At 44.1% G+C, this 21080-nt stretch overlaps 2 protein-coding genes across 2 annotated transcripts; one reads left to right on the top strand and one right to left on the bottom strand.

Annotated features, from left to right (window-relative positions):
- Positions 1-7695: 7695 nt before the first annotated feature.
- On the bottom strand, positions 7696-10208 carry LOC120864364 (60S ribosomal protein L17-like). The gene has a single exon (XM_040241420.1). It carries the CDS (start codon positions 8277-8279, stop codon positions 7737-7739), a length of 543 nt encoding a protein of 180 aa, XP_040097354.1. The 5' UTR covers positions 8280-10208; the 3' UTR covers positions 7696-7736.
- A 3532-nt stretch (positions 10209-13740) lies between these two features.
- CBY3 (chibby family member 3) lies at positions 13741-15726 on the top strand. Its single transcript, XM_040241683.1, has 2 exons — positions 13741-13790; positions 15045-15726. The coding sequence occupies exons 1-2, from the start codon at positions 13741-13743 to the stop codon at positions 15724-15726; spliced, it is 732 nt and encodes a 243-aa protein (XP_040097617.1).
- Positions 15727-21080: the final 5354 nt, after the last annotated feature.

The raw sequence follows: 21080 nt of genomic DNA, 5'->3' as shown, positions 1-21080 counted from the left end.
TATATCACATAATATTCATTCCATCCCCACCACTAGCATCGGGCAAAAAATTGATCTGCTTTCTTCTACTATAGAAAAGATTGGTCATTTCTAGAGCCTCATATAAATGTAATTATATAGTATATAGTTTTCTATCTGGCTTACTTAACTCAACATATTGTTTGCAGATCCTCATCTGTGTTGTAACATGTATCAGTAATCTGTTGCTTCTAATTGCTGAGTAGTGGTGTTTTGTACAAGTATGCCACAGTTTCTTTATATATTAACCAGGTAATAGACACCTGGGCTGTTCCCAGTTTCTGGCTATATGATATAAAACTGCTATGGACATGGTGTACCACTCTTTGTATAAACATATATTTTATTTTCCCCTTAAAACCCAACATCTTCACTTTTTCTTGGTTTACTGCCTCAATTGATAGTTAGATTCATCCAAAGAAAGTGTAGGAATTGTTTTTGAAATCTTGCACATCTAAAAGTATTTTTATTCTACTCTCACATAGTTTAACTTTATTGAAATATAATTAAAATACTATAAAGTTTGCCTACTGTAAGTGAATGATTCATTGATTTTTAGTAAATTTATGGAAGTTACCAAAATCCAATTTTAGAGTAACTCCATCATTAAAAAGTTTTTTGCTCCTCATCTGTAGTTAATTCCCAGCCAACCAAAGCAACCATGAAACTGCTTTCTCCCTTTTCTAGATATTTCATGTTAATGGAACCATATCTGACTTCTGCCACTTAGCATAATATTTCTGCACTTAATTAATGTTGTAGCATGTATCAAGGATTGATTCTTTTTTTATTGTTGAATATTACACCTTGCATATGTTGAAAAAAATTTTCACAGTGTGAGAGTTACAAGTTAAGTTTTATTTGGGGGAAAATGAGGACTACAGCCCAGGAGAAAACATTTCAGAAAGCTCTGAGAAACTGCTTCAAGGAGGCAAGGGGAGGAGCTAGGATATATAGGGAGTTTAGCAGCAAAGGCCGGGTAGTCTGGGTCCATCAAAAGATTACTGTTAGTTAAACAAACCAGCTATGTCAAGTTAAGGAACTTAGCACTTTTCTATGTATAGAAAGATGCAAGAGTCTGGACTCACTGAATCATTCCTTTGATATGTTCTTCAGCTCTCTGGGACTAGTATCCTGTTTCCACATCCTGAGTTTCCTCGGGGCTCACCATGTGGAATGGCTGCAGTCTGATGGCAGCTAGATGACAGGTATTCTTTTCTTTCCTGAGTTTCCTCAGGGTTCACCGGCTCACTCTGGAGGGCTGCAATTGCTGATGACTATGACATCCTTGTTTATTGAACAAGTCTGTATATGGACATGTTCTTTTGGGTATACATAGGGATAGAATTGCTGGCTTGAATGCTAAGTTTATGATTAACTGTTTAAGGAACTCAAATTGTTTTCCAAAATGGCTGCTCATTTTACATTCCCATGTTGGAGGGTTTCAGTTTCTCTCCATCATCACCAACACCAGCTATCCCGTCTTTTTGATTACAGCCATTTGAGTGGATGTAGAGTGGTATCTCACTGTGATTTATTTCAGATTCAGTGAGCTCCCTCAGACAGAAGCTGCTGATTTGTGCAGCCTCTCCAGTTTTGAAGACAGAGAACTTGAGAAGGAAACGGCAACCCACTCCAGTATTCTCGTCTGGAGAATCCCATGGACAGAGGAGCCTGGCGGGCTACAGTCCCTGGGGTCACAAGAGTCGGACACGACTGAGCGACTAGACCACCACCCCCCAGTTTTGGGACAGCTACCCTCACGCCCAAGCTATGGGAATGTGAGCAGCCCCAGGCAAGAATGCCACAGATGCTCACCGTTCTAACCAGATTTCAGTTCTTCATGGCTAAATAAATGCTTCTCAATTTCTCAGTGACTTTTGGTCAATTTTCAGAACCCGAAATCTTTCACACACAAAAAAATTTCCCTCCCAGTCTCATAGTTATTTTCTGGGGAGAAAATCTGCTGATTCCTCAGTGCACCAGACCACCTGTTAATTGACAACTGTTTTCTCTATGTGTTTTCTCTCAGCTTTTTTCGTTTTCCATGCTTTGGTCTCTATGTTTTACATTTTAAGGCTTTTGCTTTCTTTTTTGCTTTTTGCCTTGGCTGCACACTGGAATTACCTGGAAAGCGTTTTATTATTTAATTATTTTGGCCATGTTGTGAGGCATGTGGGATCATAGTTCCCCAAGTAGGGGTCGAACCTGTGTCCTCTGCATTGAAAGCACCGAGTCTCAACTGATGGACTTCCAGGGAAGTCCCCTGGAAAGCTTTTAAAATCCTAGTGCCGAAGCTATACCTCTAGACATTACATCAGAACCTCTGGGGGAGGGCCCAGCCATCTGAGAATCAAAATAAATGAGCTATAAACCACTGAAAAAGAGAACTGTAAGCACATTTTTAAAAAGGAAAAGAAAAATATAAATTAATAAGTCTGTAAAAGTCCTAGTCATGTCCATCTCTTTGCGACCCCAGGGACTGTAGCTCACCAGGCTCCTCTGTCCATGGACTTCTCCAGGCAAGAATACTGGAGTGGGTAGCTGATGCTGAGCAGGACCCTGTGGGACTCCAGGGCACGGAGACCTTTCTGTCCCTATTCTTATAGGGAATACTCCAGCATTCATGACCTCTCAGTTCCAAAAGGGCAGAACAGTTACTAATCAAAGGAAGAATAGCGGTGAAACCACCTGAGGCAAGATTAAAGGATCAGAGAGGCTCATCAAGATTGGGAAACTAGAGCTCCTAAGACCCTGCACACACCCTAACTTGACAGCAGCCAGGAAGAATAGACTGTTACTGCCTTGATCCTTAATCACATACTCCTGCCTGACTATATAACCTTTCCCTGCTCAGCAGAGAGTGGCGGGCTTCCCTTGTGGCTCAGCGGGTAAAGAATCTGCCCGCAATGCGGGAGACCTGAGTTTGATCCCTGGGTTGGGAAGATCCCCTGGAGAAGGGAAAGGCTACCCCCTCCAGTATTCTGGCCTGGATAATTCCATGGACGGTACAGTCTGTGGGGTCGCAGAGTCAGACAGGACTGAGCGACTTTCACTCACTCAGCAGAGAGAGGGGCACAACTCTTGAGGTGGTAGCCTGCTGTGTTCCCCCTTTGCCTGTCAAAATAACAAAGCTACTCTTTCTCCTCCATAACTCTGTCTCCGTATTTCTATTTGGCATTGGTGCACAAAAAGCCAAGATTTTGGCAACATAGCTATTCCCTTCTTCAGGGGATCTTCTGGACTGAGGGATCAAACCTGGGTCTCCTGCATTGCAAGCAGATTCTTTGCCATCTGAGCCACCAGGGAAGCCTTAATAGGTCTATATCTATAAAGAAAAAATTAGACTCCTCCTGTGTTTCTTCTTTACTGTCACAGTACCACCACATTCACCACACTTCCTACACCAGACGTGTAGGAATTTTCCCCATGCCAAGCAATTCGGTGACATCAGCTGGGTCCTACCATGTATCTCAATTCTGACACTACCCTCCTGAAGACAGCAAGTGTCAGATCCTACAGGTTAAGGACTTAGTTCCATAAGACTGACTCCACTTCAGATGCTAATCGAAAGTAGTGAATCCTCACGTTACCCACAATTTCGGTCTGACTTGTCTATAAATTTGAGGTATCCATGACTTCCTCTCCTTGGATTTGATTATTTACTAGAACAGCTCACAGAACGAAGAAACACTTCCTTGCATCTATCAGTTTATTAAAGGATGGTGATGGACAGTCAGATGAGATAAGCAGGGTGAGGTATGGGAGGGTCTGGAGCACAGTTTCATCCCTGTCACCTTCCCAGAACATGGATGTGTTCACCAACCTGGAAACACTCTGAACCCAGTACTTAAGGGATTTTTATGGCAGCATGGTCAATCATTAAGTCCATTTCCAGCCCCTCTCCTCTCTGGAGAATGGTGGAGGGGAGGAGGGGCTGGAAGTTCATGGTTCACCACTCTTTGTGGTGAACAGCTCCCATCTAGGAGTGCACCATGACTCACTTCATTAGCCCAAAAGACACTGCTATAACTCAAGAACTGTGTCAGGAACAGGGGTCAAAGACCAAATGTGAAAACTAAAGATATGCCTAATGCTCTTAACACTTAGGAAATTACAAGGGTTTTAGGAACTCTGTGCCAGAAATTGGGGGCAGAGACTGCCATATATATTTTCTATTATCTCGCAATACCAACAGAGGAGAAGGAAGAGCTCTTGCTGAGGGCCAATTGATTACTATAAAGTGAATGCTAGTGTTGGAAAAGCATAATTTGGCAATTATAAAGGTAAAGAAGGGATCACGTAAGAGTCACCAAAGGATGCTAACTTTAGGGGGAATTTTGAGCAACAGGACATTTAAATGGTCTTAAAAGTGCCCACAGTAGGGAAGGTTCCTTTGCAGTATTTAAATGCAATGCCTGTCCCTAGACAGGATCCTGTTCTAGAAGGAAAAAATGCCATAAAGGACATTATTAGTAAACTGATAAAACTGAAATATGGATGATTGATTATAAAGTAGTATATCAACATAAATTTATAAGGTTGGTAACTGTATTGTGGTTATAACTGTGTATCATGGTTATGTAAAGAAAATACACACAGAAGCATTTAGGTGCAAAGAGCCATGATGCATATAAAAGGTTCGTAAATGACAAAGGAAATACGGTAAAATGTTGAATGTAGGAGAATCTAGATAAAGTGTATATTGTTCTCTGCACAAGCTATCTTGAAAAAATTTTTTTTCCTTGCACAATTTTTACTTATTTTTTATTTATTTTTGGCTGTGCTCAGGGTTTTTCTAGTTTTGGCCAGTATAGGTTTTTCATTGCATTTGTTTCTCTTGTTGAGCACAGGCTCTAGGCCTGCGAGGCTTTAGGAGCTGTGGCATGCGGGCTCAACAGTTGTGACTTGTGACACAAGTGCTTAGTCACTCCGCAGCATGTGGAATCTTCCCAGAATGGGGATCTGACCTAGGTCCCCTGCACCGGCAGGTGGATTCCTAACCACAGTGCCACCAGGGAAGTCCTCCTTGCACAATTTTAAAATTCTCAACGTTAAAAAAAAAAAAAAAAAAGGCCAGGGGAGCTCCCTGGTGGTCTAGTGGTTAGGATTTGGTACTTTCACTGCTGTGACCAGGTTCAATTCCTGGTTGGGGAACTGAACGGAGATCCCACAATCGCCACAGCATGGCAAAAAAAAAAAAAAAAAGCCAGGCTCTCACAATTCAAGATGATTGTTCAGAGTTATTTATAGCCTATAGAGCCTATTTTGAAAGTTAGAAGCCTCCAAATAATTCTGTTTTCTGAAGAAAGCCTCAGATTTTCATTTAAATGGTAATGGGCCTGTGTAAAAAGGAATATTCAGGACAACTCTGTATGGGCTAATCAAAATATTAACCCACCACACATTCTTGTTTAAATGCCTAAAAACATAAGCATACTTACACAAATATAAAACCATGACTTTTAAATTACCTATAAAAATTCAAATTAATACTTATATAGGACAACAAAACCTGTTTTTCTGCTGAAAAGTAAGTGCTATTTGACTTGCCATCTGCTCCCAATGACCTGAGGCAGATGTTTTCAAGTTCAGCTGGCACATGCCTTGTCCTGTACCATGATGCACATTCTCAGTCCACTTTCCACTCTTCAGAAGACCTTGAAATCTTCCATTCATAGGGAAATTCAGTGCTCTCACGCCTGTCTGCCTGCCTTCCCCCCTGGTTAGCCGCCACCACTCAAACGCAGGTGAAAATTCTCAGGTTCTGGGGCACTTCCTGGTGGTTGTGTAGAGCAGACATCATCAATACTTTTTATCAGTTATTTTTAAATTTTATTTTAAGGATTATTCATTTTTATTTATTTACTTTTAATTTATTTAATTGGAGGCTAATTACAATATTGTAGTGGTTTTTGCCATACATTCACATGAATTCACCACGGGTGTACACATGTTCCCCATCCTGAACCCCCTTCCCACTTCCCTCCCCATCCCATCCCTCTGGGTCATCCCAGTGCACAAGCCCTGAGCACCCTGTCTCATGCATCAAACCTGGACTGGTGATCTGTTTCACATATGATAATATACATGTTTCAATGCTATTCTCTCAAATCATTCCACCCTCACCTTCTCCCACAGAGTCCAAAAGACTACTCTATACATCTGTGTCTCTTTTGCTGTCTCGCATATAGGGTTATTGTTATCATCTTTCTAAACTCCATATATATGTGTTAGTATACTGTATTGTTGTTTTTCTTTCTGACTTACTTTGCTCTGTATAATAGGCTCCAGTTTCATCCACCTCATTTGAACTGATTCCAATGTATTCTTTTTAATGGCTGAATAATATTCCATTGTGTATATGTACCACAGCTTTCTTATCCATTCATCTGCTGATGGATATCTAGGTTGCTTCCATGTCCTGGCTATTGTAAACAGTACTGCAATGAACATTGGGGTACACGTGTCTCTTTCAATTCTGGTTTCCTCAGTGTGTATGACCAGCAGTGGAAAAAAAACAGAAAGCCCAGAGATAAATCCACGTACCTATGGACACCTTATCTTTGACAAAGGAGGCAAAAATATACAATGGAGAAAAGACAATCTCTTTAACAAGTGGTGCTGGGAAAACTGGTCAACAACCTGTAAAGGAATGAAATTAGGACACTTTCTAACACCATACACAAAAATAAACTCAAAATGGATTAAAGATCTAAACCTAAGACCAGAAACTATAAAACTCCTAGAGGAAAACATAGGCAAAACACTCTCCGACATAAATCACAGCAGGATCCTCTATGACCCACCTCCCAGAGTAATGGAAATAAAAGCAAAAATAAACAAATAAAAATAAACAAATGGGACCTAATTAAACTTAAAAGCTTTTGCACAATGAAGGAAAACTACAAGCAAGGTGAAAAGACAGCCTTCAGAATGGGAGAAAATAACAGCAAATGAACCAACTGACAAAGAATTAATCTCAAAAATATACAAGCAACTCCTGCAGCTCAATTCCAGAAAAATAAATGACCCAATCAAAAAATGGGCCAAAGAACTACACGGACACTTCTCCAAAGAAGACATACAGATGGCTAACAAACACATGAAAAGATGCTCAACATCACTCATTTTCAGAGAAATGCAAATTGAAACCACAATGAGGTACCACTTCACGCCAGTGAGAATGGCTGCTATCCAAAAGTCTATAAACAATAAATGCTGGAGAAGTTGTGGAGAAAAGGGAACCCTCTTACACTGTTGGTAGGAAAGCAAACTGGTACAGCCACTATGGAGAACAGTGTGGAGATTCCTTAAAAAACTAGAAATAGAACTGCCATATGACTCAGTTATTTTTTTTAAACAGAAAAGTTAAACATTTTCCACAGAGTATTGCAGATTCCAAAGAACGTGGAGGTAACTAATTTTAAGGCAGCATAGGTATGAGAGAGGAAGCAATAGCAATCCCTAGATCACCACCACAGTCCCCCCTTGTACTGCATCTCAGCCCTGCTGAAATCACCAAGCCCAAGAGGAAGGCTGAAGGAGAAGCTACAAGAAGAAAAAGCCCAAGGGAAGTGTGAACCCAATAGGGGATGGGCATTCTTTCCTGCTAATGTTGTTCTTTCTAAAAAGGCACCTTGCAGAAAGTGGAGGTACAAGGTGAAGCATGTATATTTTGGGTTTTACTTTTATTTGCATTTTATTTTTTGTGGCATTTATTCCCAGGCCATAAGTTTTTGTATCTTCAGTTTCTTCTGGGATATCTTTTTGTTCTGTGCAACCTCCTCTTCTGGTTTAGAAAAAATCTGTTCTTTTTCCGTATGGGTCATCTCCATGTGGCAAGGAGAGCTCATGTATGGATTGATCCGACCATGAGCTCTGGAAGTCCTGCGGGCTTTGTTCACCTGGATGCGCTCAGTGACCAGAGAATCTACATCTAAGCCCTCAAGTTCAGCATTACTCTCTGCATTTTTGAGCACGTACAGTAAAACTTGAGCACTCTTTCTGGGCCACCGACCCTGCGTCCAGCCCCACTGTCTGGCCTGTGCACACCTACCAACTCCACCATTGTAACCATGGAATGGTATACACTGCTTCTTTAAAGTGACCTCCTTCAGGTCCTTGGTGGCTTTTTGGATATGCACACCCTTAATGGCCTGGGCAGTTTCACGAATGTTCTTAAAGTGAACACAAAGATCTGAACCTCTTGATCCGCATGATTTTGTGAGGTTTTCTGGGTCAAGCGAAGAGTGTATCATTTTCAGAGGTCATCTCAGGCAACCGACTGGGAAATGAAAGCATGTGTATTCTGTATGTTTTCCTTTTTCTGTACTACTTGAATTAGTTTCTATCAGATTTAATATAAATGCAAATATTTGTGTTTTTAAAAGCTACTATTGGCACAAACAACCCTTCATTATTTCAGGGAAGGGTAAATATTACTAACAGATTATCTTAGAAATTGGGTTGAAATGATCATGCGGGTGAACAAGATTTTGCTTTCATGGCTTTAGAAGTATTCTTGGTTGCTAAGAGAAGGGATCCACTGATATTTATAGCTACTATAGCTGTGAAGAAAAGAAAATTCTTTTTTAGGACCTCCTTCCTTTTCTCTGTGCCATCAGAATGACCTTTATGTCCTTAAACTCAGGCCTGTCGAGATCTGATTTCCTTACTCCTTTCCTCAAAGGCTCCAAGTCTGGTCTTTTCAGTGACTTGGAGACCAAGTTCCTCAAAGAAGCCAGGAACCATTGTTATTGATTGTGGATCCTTAAATTCTATAGTTTTCAGGACTTCCCTGGCAGTTCAGTGGTTGGGGCTCCACACTTTCACTTTTGGCAGGAAGGATGGGTTTGATCCCAGGTTGGAGAACTGTGATCTTGCATGTAGCACTGTGCAGCCAAAAAAAAATTTATATTTGTCATTAAATTTTTTCAAACGTAAGGTCTGCTTATGAAAGGAGTTAACCTGTTAAGTTGGAATTATTCCTCCTCTAAACTTCTTCTGTTCAGACCATCAAAAAAGACTTCCTTGGGTTTTGTAGCTTTTCCTTTTTTGCAGACCATGGGAATAAGCGAAATTGAAAGTTGCTGTATACCATTTCTGATGACCACTCAGGATCTTCCTGAAATGTCATGAGTATAAATGAAAATTAGTTTTAATAACATAGACACAACTAGGGGGGAGCAGAAGAGGGACTGAGGAAGAGCAGGGGAAAGTGTGATTGGCTGGATGAAAATATTCCTGGGCTCTGATTCCATGTTTTCAGACAACCTTCTGAGGGCTGATTTAAGCTTATCCTGATGATAAGAGAGAACTCTGAACAGTGAGCATAAGGATTTATTTGTGGAAACTGATATTCTAATTCTAAAATTAGGACAGAAATTCAATTATATGGAATTAAAATTATATGAAAATTCCAAGGACCTAGAAAACCAAAGCAATCTTCAAAAAAAAGTTTGAAGACTTACATTCCCGGATAAAGATTTACTGTAAACAATAATTAAGAAAATATGGTATTGGTACAAGAATAAAAAGATCAATAGAAGAGCACACGGAGCCCAGAAACAGTCATACATACACAGTCACATGAGGAACAAAAAAGACGTAACCACAAATAGTGAGGGAAGGCTAATCTTCTATAAATGGTGCTGAGTCAGCTTGTCATCCATATGAAAAACACTATCAACAAAAATTAATTGAAAATGGGACACAAAATGTAAAGTTAAAATAGCAAAATTTCTAGTATGGTAAAGCATTCTTAAATATTACATGAAAAGCATGATTCTCAAAAGTAAAAATTGATATACTGGACTTTATTCAAATTAAAAACTTTTGCTTTAATAGGCAAGTCAGAGACTGAGGAAAAATATTTGCAAAACATATCTGACAGACTTTTTTCTAATATTAAAGAACTCCTTATACTCAATGAAACAATCCAGTTTTAAAAAAAAAAGGGGGGGGGAAGATAAGAACAAAGTCCAGTTTAGCAATTTTTACTTTGGAGAGTCATTCTTTTTGTGTGATATTTAAGAATGCTTTGTGAAGCTAGACATTTCACCATTTAACTTTACATTTTGTGTTCCATTTTCAGTTAATTTTTGTGGATAGTGTTTTTCCATATGGGTGACAAGTTGACTCAGCACCATTTATGAAAGACTAGCCTTCCCTCCAGAGAAGGCAATGGCACCCCACTCCAGTACTCTTGCCTGGAAAATCCCATGGACGGAGGAGCCTGGTGGGCTGCAGTCCATGGGGTCGCTAAGAGGCGGACATGACTGAGCGACTTCACTTTCACTTTTCACTTTCATGCATTGGAGAAGGAAATGGCAACGCACTCCAGTGTTCTTGGCTGGAGAATCCCAGGGACGGGGGAGCCTGGTGGGCTGCCGTCTATGGGGTCGCACAGAGTTGGACACGACTTAAGTGACTTAGCAGCAGCCTTCCTTCACTATTTGCAGGTATGTCTTTATTGCTCAGAATGCGAAGTCAAGTGGTCCTTAGGAAACACCACTACGAACAAAGCTAGTGAAGATAATGGAATTCCAGTTAAGCTATTTCAAATCCTAAAAGATGATGCTGTGAAAGTGCTGCACTCAACATGCCAGCAAATTGGGAAAACTCAACAGTGGTCACAGTTTTCATTCCAATCTCAAAGAGAGGCAATGCCAAAGAATGTTCAAACTACTGCACAATTGCACTCATCTCATCTCACACACTAGCAGAGTAATGCTCAAAATTCTCCAAGCCAGGCTTCAATAGTACATGAACTGTGAACTTCCAGATGTTCAAGCTGGATTTAGAAAAGGCAGAGGAACAAGAGATCAAATTGCCAACATCCACTGGATCGTCAAAAAAGCAAGAGAGTTCCAGAAAAATGTCTATTTCTGCTTTATTGACTATGCCAAAGCCTTTGACTTTGTGGATCACAACAAACTGTGGAAAATTCTGAAAGAGATGGGAATACCAGACCACCTGACCTGACTCCTGAAATCTGAATGCAGGTCAAGAAGCAACAGTTAGAACTGGACATGGAACAACAAACTAGTTCCAAATAGGGAAAGAAGTACATCAAGGCTGTATATTGTCACTCTGCTTATTTAACTTATATGCAGAGTACATCATGAGAAATGCTGGGCTGGATGAAGCACAAGCTGGAATCAAGATTGCAGGGAGAAATATCAGTAACCTCAGATATGCAGATGACACCACACTTATGGCAGAAAGCAAAGAAGAACTAAAGAGCCTCTTGATGAAAGTGAAAGAGGAGAGTGAAAAAGTTGCCTTAAAACTCAACATTCAGAAAACGAAGATCATGGCATCTGGTCCCATCACTTCATGGGAAATAGATGGGGAAACAAAGGAAACAGTGAGAGACTTTATTTTGCTGGGCTCCAAAACCACTGCAGATGGTGACTGCAGCCATGAAATTAAAAGATGCTTGCTCCTTGGAAGAAAAGTTATGACCAACTTAGACAGCATATTAAAAAGCAGAGACATTACTTTGCCAACAAAGGTCCGTCTAGTCAAAGCTTTGGTTTTTCCAGTAGTCATGTATGGATGTGAGAGTTGGACTGTAAAGAAAGATGAGTGCCAAAGAATTGATGCTTTTGAACTGTGGTGTTGGAGAAGACTCTTGAGAGTCCCTTGGACAGTAAGGAGATCCAACCAGTCCATTATAAAGGAAATCAGTCCTGAATATTCATCGGGAGGACTGACACTGAAGCTGAACCTCCAAAACTTTGGCCACAAGATGCGAAGAACTGACTCATTTGAAAAGACCCTGATGCTGGGAATGATTGAAGGTGGGAGGAGAAGGGGATGACAGAGGATGAGATGGTTGGATGGCATCACCAACCCGATGGACATGAGTTTGAGCAAGCTCAGGGAGTTGGTGATGGACAGGGAAGCCTGGCGTGCTGTAGTCCATGGGGTCACAGACTTGGACAGGACTGAGCGACCGAACTGAACTTTATTGTTCATCATGTGACTGATGAACAGCAAGGTGGGTAACAAATAAACACATGAAAAGACACTCAGCATTATCAGCCAAGAGAAATCAGAATCACAATTTAGACATACCCACTAGAATAACTAAAGTTAAAAGGATTTATCATACTCACTGTTGGCAAGTATGTGGAGGAACAGGAAGAGAAACTTTTTGACCGCTGGTGGGGATATGGTATAACCATTTTGGGAAAACGGGTAACTTCATAAAAAAGTAAACATACATGTCATATTACCTAGCCATCCTATTCCTAAGTATTTACTCAAGAAAAACTGAAGCATATGGCCACAAAAGACATTATACAGATAGCCCCTCAATGGGAACAACCCAAACTTCCATCAACAGGTAGATGGAAAAACAAACTGTGGTATTTCCAAGTAATGGATTACTACTCACTAAAAAATGAATGAATTTCAACCTAAAATAATTATGCTGTAGAAATAAAGTACATACTAAATAATTCTATTTATATAAAATTCTAGAAAATACAAACTAATCTATATAGTCATGGGAGCAGAGACTTCTGAAAGTAATGGATATCTTCATTATCTTGATTTTGGTGATGATTTCTTACATCAAATTATCCAAACATGTCAAAGAGTACATTATAAATATGTGTAGTTTATTGTGTTAATCATACCTGCTCAAGAAAAAAGTTTCCTGGGAGGCGGCACTACCACTTGGTTCCGCTACGTTGTGAGTGCCCCTGGAGCTGGGTGACTCTTTCTAGATCCATCAGGACACTGGACACCCCTGTAAGAGATCCTTGGGGTAAGGAAAGTTAAGTAGAGGTGATGGCAATTGACTGGGCATGTTTGGAGAACAGGGCTGACTCTACTTCCTTCCACTGCTCAACACAGCACTTGTCCTTCAGATAAGCCCAGCTCCTTTGAACCTCTAGCCCCTTCTCATCATTCAGGTCTAGGTATGAAAATCAAGTGCCTTCACTGAGTGCCAATTCTAAATTGGTTCCTATCCCTCATTTTGTCCTAAAGTCACTTCCTATATTTCTCTTCTCTTCATGGCATGTATCACAATCAGAAATTATTAATGTAGTTATTTCAATTATCTACTTGCTTCGTCCCTCTTTTATGCTGCTGACATCCCACAGATCCCTTTACAGGAGGTGCACCCACCCTATAGGTGCCTTAACTTTTGGTTGACAACTCACAGCTGCCCCTGCAATGACTGACTGAAATGAGAGATGGGTGGGGGAAGAAGGGCACAAAAGATTGGCTCCTTGGCAGTAAGGAGCCTTAACTCTGTGGCACAATTGTGCACAGTTCCCTGAGATCTGACTAGAGCTAGTCTCCACCTGAGGTCACGTTCTTGCTTAGCTTTACCTTTTTTCCCTGCCCCGTCCTGCTTTCGTCACTTCCATAATAAATCCCTCAAAAAATTCTCATCTCAGGCTCTGCTTCTGGGAAATCTGACCCATGACACCCTTGGTTAGCTTCATGAGGGACTATTTTGTTCATCTCCCTGGAACATATTCTTTTCTTAGGTTCTGCTTATGACCTTCTCCCCATCTAAGAATAATGAGGGAATATCTTTGTCCCACCCTAAGAACAGTGCCTGGAACACAGTAGACCCTCAGTAAGTGTGCTGAATGAATACAGGGGCGTGCCCTGGGGTCCATTTTATAGCTTAGCTGATCTGGCCTAGAGGCATTGTGAGTCATAGCTGGTAAAAAGCAACTGAGTGGTTCAGAGATGGGGCCAGGCCCAGGACAGCAGCTTGGCATCTTCAACACATCCTCCAGGTGAGGCACGACATGTGAGGATTATGGGGGAAGGGTCCTCTGGAAAGATGCAACCTCAAGGGTGGGCCTGGTTCTATCCTAAGGCCCTACATGGTCTTCCAGAGACATGTCCCTGAGCCAGATCTAGGGGACAGTACTGCCCAGGTTTGTGTGAAAAATAAGCGTGTGTTGAATTAATGGAGGTCTAACAGAGGGAACCCTGCCCCAGGGTTCTTTTCACTCTCCATGGGGCGAAGAGGAATTTAAAAGAAAACATAGCCCTCTTTCTCACACAACAGAATCAGCACTTATACGAGTGAGGAAAGGGAGAATGGGACATGTCTGTTACCTGGACTTTAGCTTCCTTGAGCATGTAGTCTGCTTGGGATGAAAGTCATACTCAGTCTGCACAACCACTGTTGGCTCAGGTCCTAAGCTTAGGTCCTAGCCCATGGCACATGCCTCCACCAAACTGACTACAAGGGACTGTGATCTAAACACACACATCAGGCTTCCCAGATGGACCAGGAATATCTTGAGGGCGGGCGTAGGCTATGCTTGGGACCCTCTACCCAAACCACAGCCTGGCACAAAGCAATGTCAGCTCAAAGTTGTAAAATAAGTGAATGATAAGGGCAATAACGCTGTTGGTATGCTAGACATCCACCAGATACTTTTCAGGATGTATATCTACCACTGAGTTTGTAGTCCTTCAGTAGCGCCCTCTAACCCACAGAAGGAAGTCTTAACTTTGGAGCCTGCCTGTACAGCACCCTCACAGAGCACCCTGGTCTCCCTTTCCAGCTTCCTCTTCTGCTATTAATACCCTACACCGACCCTACCCTAAGCTCTTCCTCACATGCACAACATCGGAGCCTTGCAGAGCCCTTCACTCTGCCTAGAGGCTCTCCCTTATCCACCCACAAAGTACCTGTCAAAATTCCTGTACATCTTTACTTGCCTCTGCTATCATTCGCTCCTTCCCTAAGGGCCTATTAACCCCTTCCAGCAGCCACTCAGCACTCAAGAGAGCAGGGCTCTGGTCCTTAATCAGCCTATGTAGCCCCAAGACCCGAAAGTGGTCTTTGGAGATGTTTCCGGGAAGACTGCTGTTAGGCGAGTGGGCAGGGATGGACTCCTCAGTGGCCAGCAGCTTGTTACCTGAGCGCCGTCGCAGGCCTGAGACCTGCCCACCAGGCCTCGTGGTTTTAGGGAATAGGGGGTCGAACAGCTCGCCTGAGCAGGTTGCTCACCCATACTCTTGCTCCCCAACAGTGCCCCTGGCTCGCCTTTATCATTCTGGACGTCGGGGCTTGAGAGGCAAGGGCGCAGCCCGAGTCACCCGGGTCCTGGTGGCTACGCTCGGGGCATCCGCGCGCCTGACAAGGCCCGCCCAGCCCTCGCCCTGGAGGCCTTTGGGTGCCTGGGCTGGGGCTACACCAGCCGCCTGTGGGAGCAGCTGCGGCAGTTCTGGACCGACCACTGCTCGCGGCGCTTCTCACCGCGACGCCCGCCGCTGCGCCGCATCTCCTCCATGTCCACCTTCTACCTGTTGGACCACCAGACGCGCCAGGCGGAGCTAGGCCTCAGCTACGGCTCGCCCCGCACGCGCCTCAGCGACGAGGCCTTCGTGTTCCGCGGCGGCCGGTGGACCGCCGAAGGCCCGCCAGTGTGGCGGCCGCAGCTGCCCTCGCAGACCATGGCGGGCTGGAAGGCACAGGTGCGACGAGTCAAGAGCCAGGTGCTGCTGGAGGAGAACAACTACCTGAAGCTGCAGCAGGAACTGCTTATGGACATGCTGACGGAGACCACAGCCCGAATGCACCTGCTGGAGAAGAAGCTCGACCGCGAGGCCAGCCCGGCTGCCGCGGCGTGCTCCTGGCAGAGGAGGATGCGCAAGCGCGAAGGCCCGGGCAGCCTGCCCATGCTCGAGCCGCGGGCTCCGGAGTCGCGGTGACGCAATAAAACCCGTGCGGCGCGTGCGCACCTCGGCCGTCACCTCAGGCGCGCCGCTCGGGGCCGGGCGAGCACCGCGCACGCTGTGGGCGTCCAGGGACGATCGCTTCGGGCCTGTGGGGGACCGGGCAGTCACCCGGGCAGTCACCCACAGCCGGTCTCGGGAGCATGCGATAGGGCCGCGTAGGAGGATGTTAGCAGCCCGCTGGGAACGCGCAGTGCGAGCCCGGCTGGCAACAGGCAGTGTCTAGGGGGCGAGGATGGCAGGCGGTGAAAGGCAGTGACTGCGAAGGCTTTCTTGGCCTAAGGGACGGAGGATAAAGTCCGGGAGGCGGGGAAACCCGGGCTCGGGCGCGGACGGTGCGGTTGGGCGGGCGGGTCCAGGACCTTGCACTTGGCCCTTCCCTCCTTGAGGCGCTCCCTGGAGGGGTTTCAGCCTGAGTTCAGGATAAGAATGTATTTTACGACCTGGAAACTGTTTCGAGACTGAAGCCTTCTCGAAACTTTGGGCTCTGCCTCCCCGTCCTGGCTGTACGGCTTTTGGTGAGACACTTTACCGGCTTCTTTCTAAAATGACTGGTCGGAGGTACAAATAAGCACTCTCTGGAGCCAGTCTAGTGCACAGATAGGATTTGCTCAATCCACTTTTTTACAGTTTTGCGTGAGTTGCCAACACGTACGAATCTGCAGATTTCGCATTAAAAATCCAAATTTTCTGTGTTCTCCTGAAAACCGGGGAAATTTAGCCATCACGGACCTTGGTTTTGCCCAACAGCGATCGCCTGATTTGTGGCTGTCGTCACCTGGTCAGCTTCACTCGTTTCCTCCTATAGGTGTCTGATTTTTGAACCGCTTCTAGATCCGTTCCAGATGGGTGTTCTCTCTCCGAATATGGGGCCCCTCCCCGTGCCCAGGGTGCCTTTCATGAGTGTGTTGCACTTGTGAGTGATGGGGCTGCACAAGCAGGTGATGGCACTGGTCTTTGGTATCTGCAACCTTTCCTCAGAATACAGACAGGCGATGTCAGCATCCAGTAAATCCAGTTAAGATTCCAAAACATTTCCCTAGAGCCACGTGAAATCTTTTGAGAGAAGTGGGTGTCCTGCCTTACCCTAACTTGCTTTCAGGAGAAAGACTGCTGCTGCTACTAAGTCGCTTCAGTCGTGTCCGACTCTGTGCGACCCTATAGACGGAAGCCCACCAGGCTCCTCCATCCCTGGGATTCTCCAGGCAAGAACACTGGAGTGGGTTGCCATTTCCTTCTCCAATGGATGAAAGTGAAAAGTGAAAGTGAAGTCGCTCAGTCATGTCCGACTCTTAGACCCCATGAACTGCAGCCTACCAGGCTCCTCCATCCATGGGATTTTCCAGGCAAGAGTACTGGAGTGGGGCGCCATTGCCTTCTCCAAGGAGAAAGACTAGGGGTTACTAAACCATTACTTTGTACAAAATGTGGCCAAAACAACACAGAACATGTCATTAGACATTAAGCTTAAAAATTTCTTTTGAGTAGTACTCTTTTGTATTTTAATAATTCTGTATTTATATAATTGTTGTTCAGTCACCCAGTTGTATCCAACCCTTTGTGACTGCATGGACTGTAGCACGCCAGGCCTCTCTGTCCCTCACTATCTCCTGAAGTTTGCCCAAGTTCATGTCCATTGCATCAGTGATGCCATGCAGCCATCTCATCTTCTGACACCCTCTTTTCCTTCTGCCCTCAATCCTTCCCAGCATCAGGGACTTTTCCAATGAGTTGGCTGTTGGCATCAGATGACCAAAATACTGGAGCTTCAGCTTCAGCATCCGTCCTTCCAGCGAGTATTCAGGGTTGATTTCCCTTAAGATTGACTGGTTTTATCTCCATGCTGTCCAAGGGACTCTCAGGAGTCTTCTCCAGCACCACAGTTCCAAGGCATCAATTCTTTAGCGCTCTGCCTTCTTTCCAGTTCAACCCTACGTGAACACTGGGAAGACCATAGCCTTGATTATATGGACTTTTGTCGGCAATGTCTGTGCTTTTCAACACACTGTCTAGGTTTGTCATAGCTTTCCTATCAAGAAGCAAATGTCTTCTGATTTCATGGCTGCAGTCACCATCCGCAGTGATTTTAGAGCCCAAGAAAAGGAAATCTGTTACTACTTCCACCTTTTCCCTCTCTATTTGCCATAAAGTAATGGGGCTGGATGCCATGAACTTAGTTTTTTTAATATTTAGTTTTAAGCCAGCATTAATATTTTATATTAACATGGGTTAGAATATTTTGAATAGCTGTAGTGGTGACATAAAACTTTCTTTGAGAATAACTTAGAAAATAAAAAATACGCAGAAAAGGAAATGAGAAGGGAGTCAAAACAATACCCAAAGGGGGGGGGGAACACAATATAAGGCACTGATGGAGAAACTAAGTGGAACAGGCCAGATACGCAGGACCACGTGTTGTATGATTTTGTTTATATAAAATATCCAGAAGAGGCAAATCCATAGCTGGTGGGGCGGGGGAAGTGGAAAGGAGGAAGTGACTGTTTAACAGGAGCAGGCTTTCCCTTTGAGTTGAAGAAAAATATTTTCAAGGTGTAATGGTTGTACATTGTAAATGTGGCACATTCTAGAATGTACATTCTAAAAGCCACTGAATTGTACATGTTAGTGACTTGTGTGAATTTTACTGCCATAAAATATTTTTAAGGAGGAAAGTACGTTAAAACCTGAGATTAAAAACTATTCAGTATGGGGAAACAGGAAAAATCATGAAGGTGATCCGAGAGTGCCTGAAGTTGAGGAATGCTGCTTTGGTCAGAGCACTTGAAAACAAATAGTTGATTCTCTAGAATGAAGAAAAGTATCTGCCCTGACAGAGCAGCAGCAGACGGAGAGCCCTATGTTTAGGGAAGGGCATCCAGGTGGATAAAGGACCCAGATCAAATGGGGAGGATGATCTTTTGAGATATCTGCCTTTGTTCTTTCTGCTCTGGAGTTTCAGCCCTTGACCAAGGCAGCAAGCTCATTGCCCCAGGCACTGTGACAGAACTGAAATTGGGTTTCTTCTTCTATAGCCCAGAACTCTGAACAGCTTTGCAAAAATATTTTATGGGCTTGAGGAGAGAGGTGGAAAAGGCTGTACCGTTGTCTACAGCAAGAGGAAAGATGAAGGGAAATGGAAGTAGAGATCCTGGGAGGTCTTCCATCGTGGGAAAAAGTCCTTTCTTGATCCCGCATTACCTTCCAGCTACTGCCCCATTGCTCTGCTTTCCTTTATTACTAAACTCCCCAAAGTTGCTTATGTTCACTGTCTTCAACTCCTCCCCTCCCTCTTTGCTCTTAGTTCCCCTCAGCTTTGAATCCCACCTCCAACGCTCCCCAGCCCACTCTTGTCGGGATAACGCTGACTCCAGTCCTGGGAAGGCCTCTGGCCACTTCTCCTCCCTCATCTAGGCCCGGCAGCAGCATTTCTTACAGTGGACTCCTTGTCTTCCCTAGGCTTCTAGGGCACTACCCTCTTCTGATTTCTCTCCTACCTCACAGTTGCTCCTTCTCAGTGTTTTGCTGATTTTACTCACTTCCTTCAGGTGTCTACTTACGTGTCACCTTTTCAGTGAAGTTTTCCCTAACGACTTTATTTTAAAAGAACATACATTCTCCCCACACCCAACAAAACCAGCACTACTTACCCTCCTTTCTTGCTTTGTTTTCTAGCCTTTGTCACCGTTTAACATGCTATATATTATATCTTGTCAATCTCCCTCCACCCACTCTGCCCCCACTGGAGAAAGTTTCATGTGTGCGTGCTTGTGTGTGTGCTTGCGTGCTCAGTCGCACAGTCATGTCCTTTGTTTCCCTGTGGACTGTAGCCCACCAGGCTCCTCTGTCCATGGGATTTCTCAGGCAAGAATACCGGAGTAGATTGCAGTTTCCTTCTCCAGGGGATCTTCCGAGTGCAGGGATCGAATCCATGTCTCCCGTAGCTACTGCATTGCTAGGCAGTTTCTTCACCATTGAGCCAAGGGTTTTTTCCTGTATTTTTCCTTTGTATCTTAGTGTAGTAAGTGCCTTTCTGCTTCCAGGCTTTCTCCTGAGCCTCAACAGCTCTCTCAACCCACAAATGTAGCCTGAGAATGTAGGAGACTTAATGCCTTCTGGGGCAACCTCCAGTAGAAGACAGATACCAAAACACACTTTGTTGAATTTTCCTTCTACTATTTTCCTCACTCTTTCTCTCTCAGTTCCTGGGATCATCTACCAAATAAACTGCACCCAAGTTCTAGGCTTAGGCTCTGCTTTTATGGAGACTGAAGCTAAGACAGTTAGTAGGAAGTAGCACTAGAAACAGAGAAGGCGATGGCGCCCCACTCCAGTACTCTTGCCTGGAAAATCCCATGGATGGAGGAGCCTGGTGGGCTGCAGTCCATGGGGTCGCTAAGAGTCGGGCAGGACTGAGTGACTTCACTTTCACTTTTCACTTTCATGCACTGGAGAAGGAAATGGCAACCCACTCCAGTGTTCTTGCCTGGAGAATCCCAGAGACAGTGGGCCCCCGTCTATGAGGTCGCACAGAGTCGGACACGACTGAAGCGACTTAGCAGCAGCAGAGCAGCAGCACTAGAAGGCGGGCCATGTGGAAAGGAATCTACAACTAGATCACCCACCATTCAGAAGGCAACAGAGACCTCTCACCACTGTTGTTGAGTAGGATGCCAGTAACCCCTAGCATGAGACTCTTTGGTAGACTGGAAGGAGATATAAGTTGAAGGGAAAGTTTGGCTAATATAGTTAGTAGCTTTGGCACTTGAAAGATATAAAGGCAGCTGTAATTACAAGGATTATGAAGGTGGTTAACTTTTCCAAATTGCCTTAGAAGATTTGAAGGAAAAATGAAAGGCTCTTAGCCCACTCCACTCAGGGCATGATGTGAAAGCCAGAAAGTCTCCCAAGGCAGCGTGTAAAGAAATGCTCACTTCTGAGGCCAGGAAGTAAGTGTGAGGAAAACAAGGCTCAAGACTTAATCCAAGGGCAACAGAGCTGCAGAGGAGACCTGTGCATCCTTAACAGCTTTTCCTGTACTAAATTCAAGCCTTTTAAAGAGAAGGAATGGGACCCTAAGGCCTGGCATGGGGATATTTGGGTGGATGTATCTAAGAACCTTGAACCCTCAGAGCTCCTGAACCCTTTGGCTAGCATCAACTACTCTTTCACTTGATGGAAAAGAACAGCCTTATTTTTCCTAGAGACGGTGCAACGATCTCACCGAGGTAGACGAGGTAGACATCTTATAAAACAATGCTAATCCTTCTGAAGCTCCACCTCTCATTGCCTCCAGACCAGTAACTAGTATTGAGTCTCAGCATACCCAAGCC

The sequence above is a fragment of the Oryx dammah genome, unplaced genomic scaffold, assembly GCF_014754425.2.
Source record: "Oryx dammah isolate SB20612 unplaced genomic scaffold, SCBI_Odam_1.1 HiC_scaffold_5, whole genome shotgun sequence".
In the NCBI taxonomy this organism is placed as follows: domain Eukaryota; kingdom Metazoa; phylum Chordata; class Mammalia; order Artiodactyla; family Bovidae; genus Oryx; species Oryx dammah.
The sequence above is the reverse complement of the archived record's forward strand: the minus strand, read 5'-3'. Positions and strand labels throughout refer to the sequence as shown.

Excerpts from the sequence above, each read along its gene's own strand:
- CBY3 (XM_040241683.1), top strand. The coding sequence starts at position 13,741 with ATGGGGCCAGGCCCAGGACAGCAGCTTGGCATCTTCAACACATCCTCC. Across the intron at positions 13,791-15,044 it reads ATCTTCAACACATCCTCCAG|TGCCCCTGGCTCGCCTTTAT; the intron begins GTGAGGCACGAC and ends GCTCCCCAACAG.
- LOC120864364 (XM_040241420.1), bottom strand. The coding sequence starts at position 8,279 with ATGATACACTCTTCGCTTGACCCAGAAAACCTCACAAAATCATGCGGA.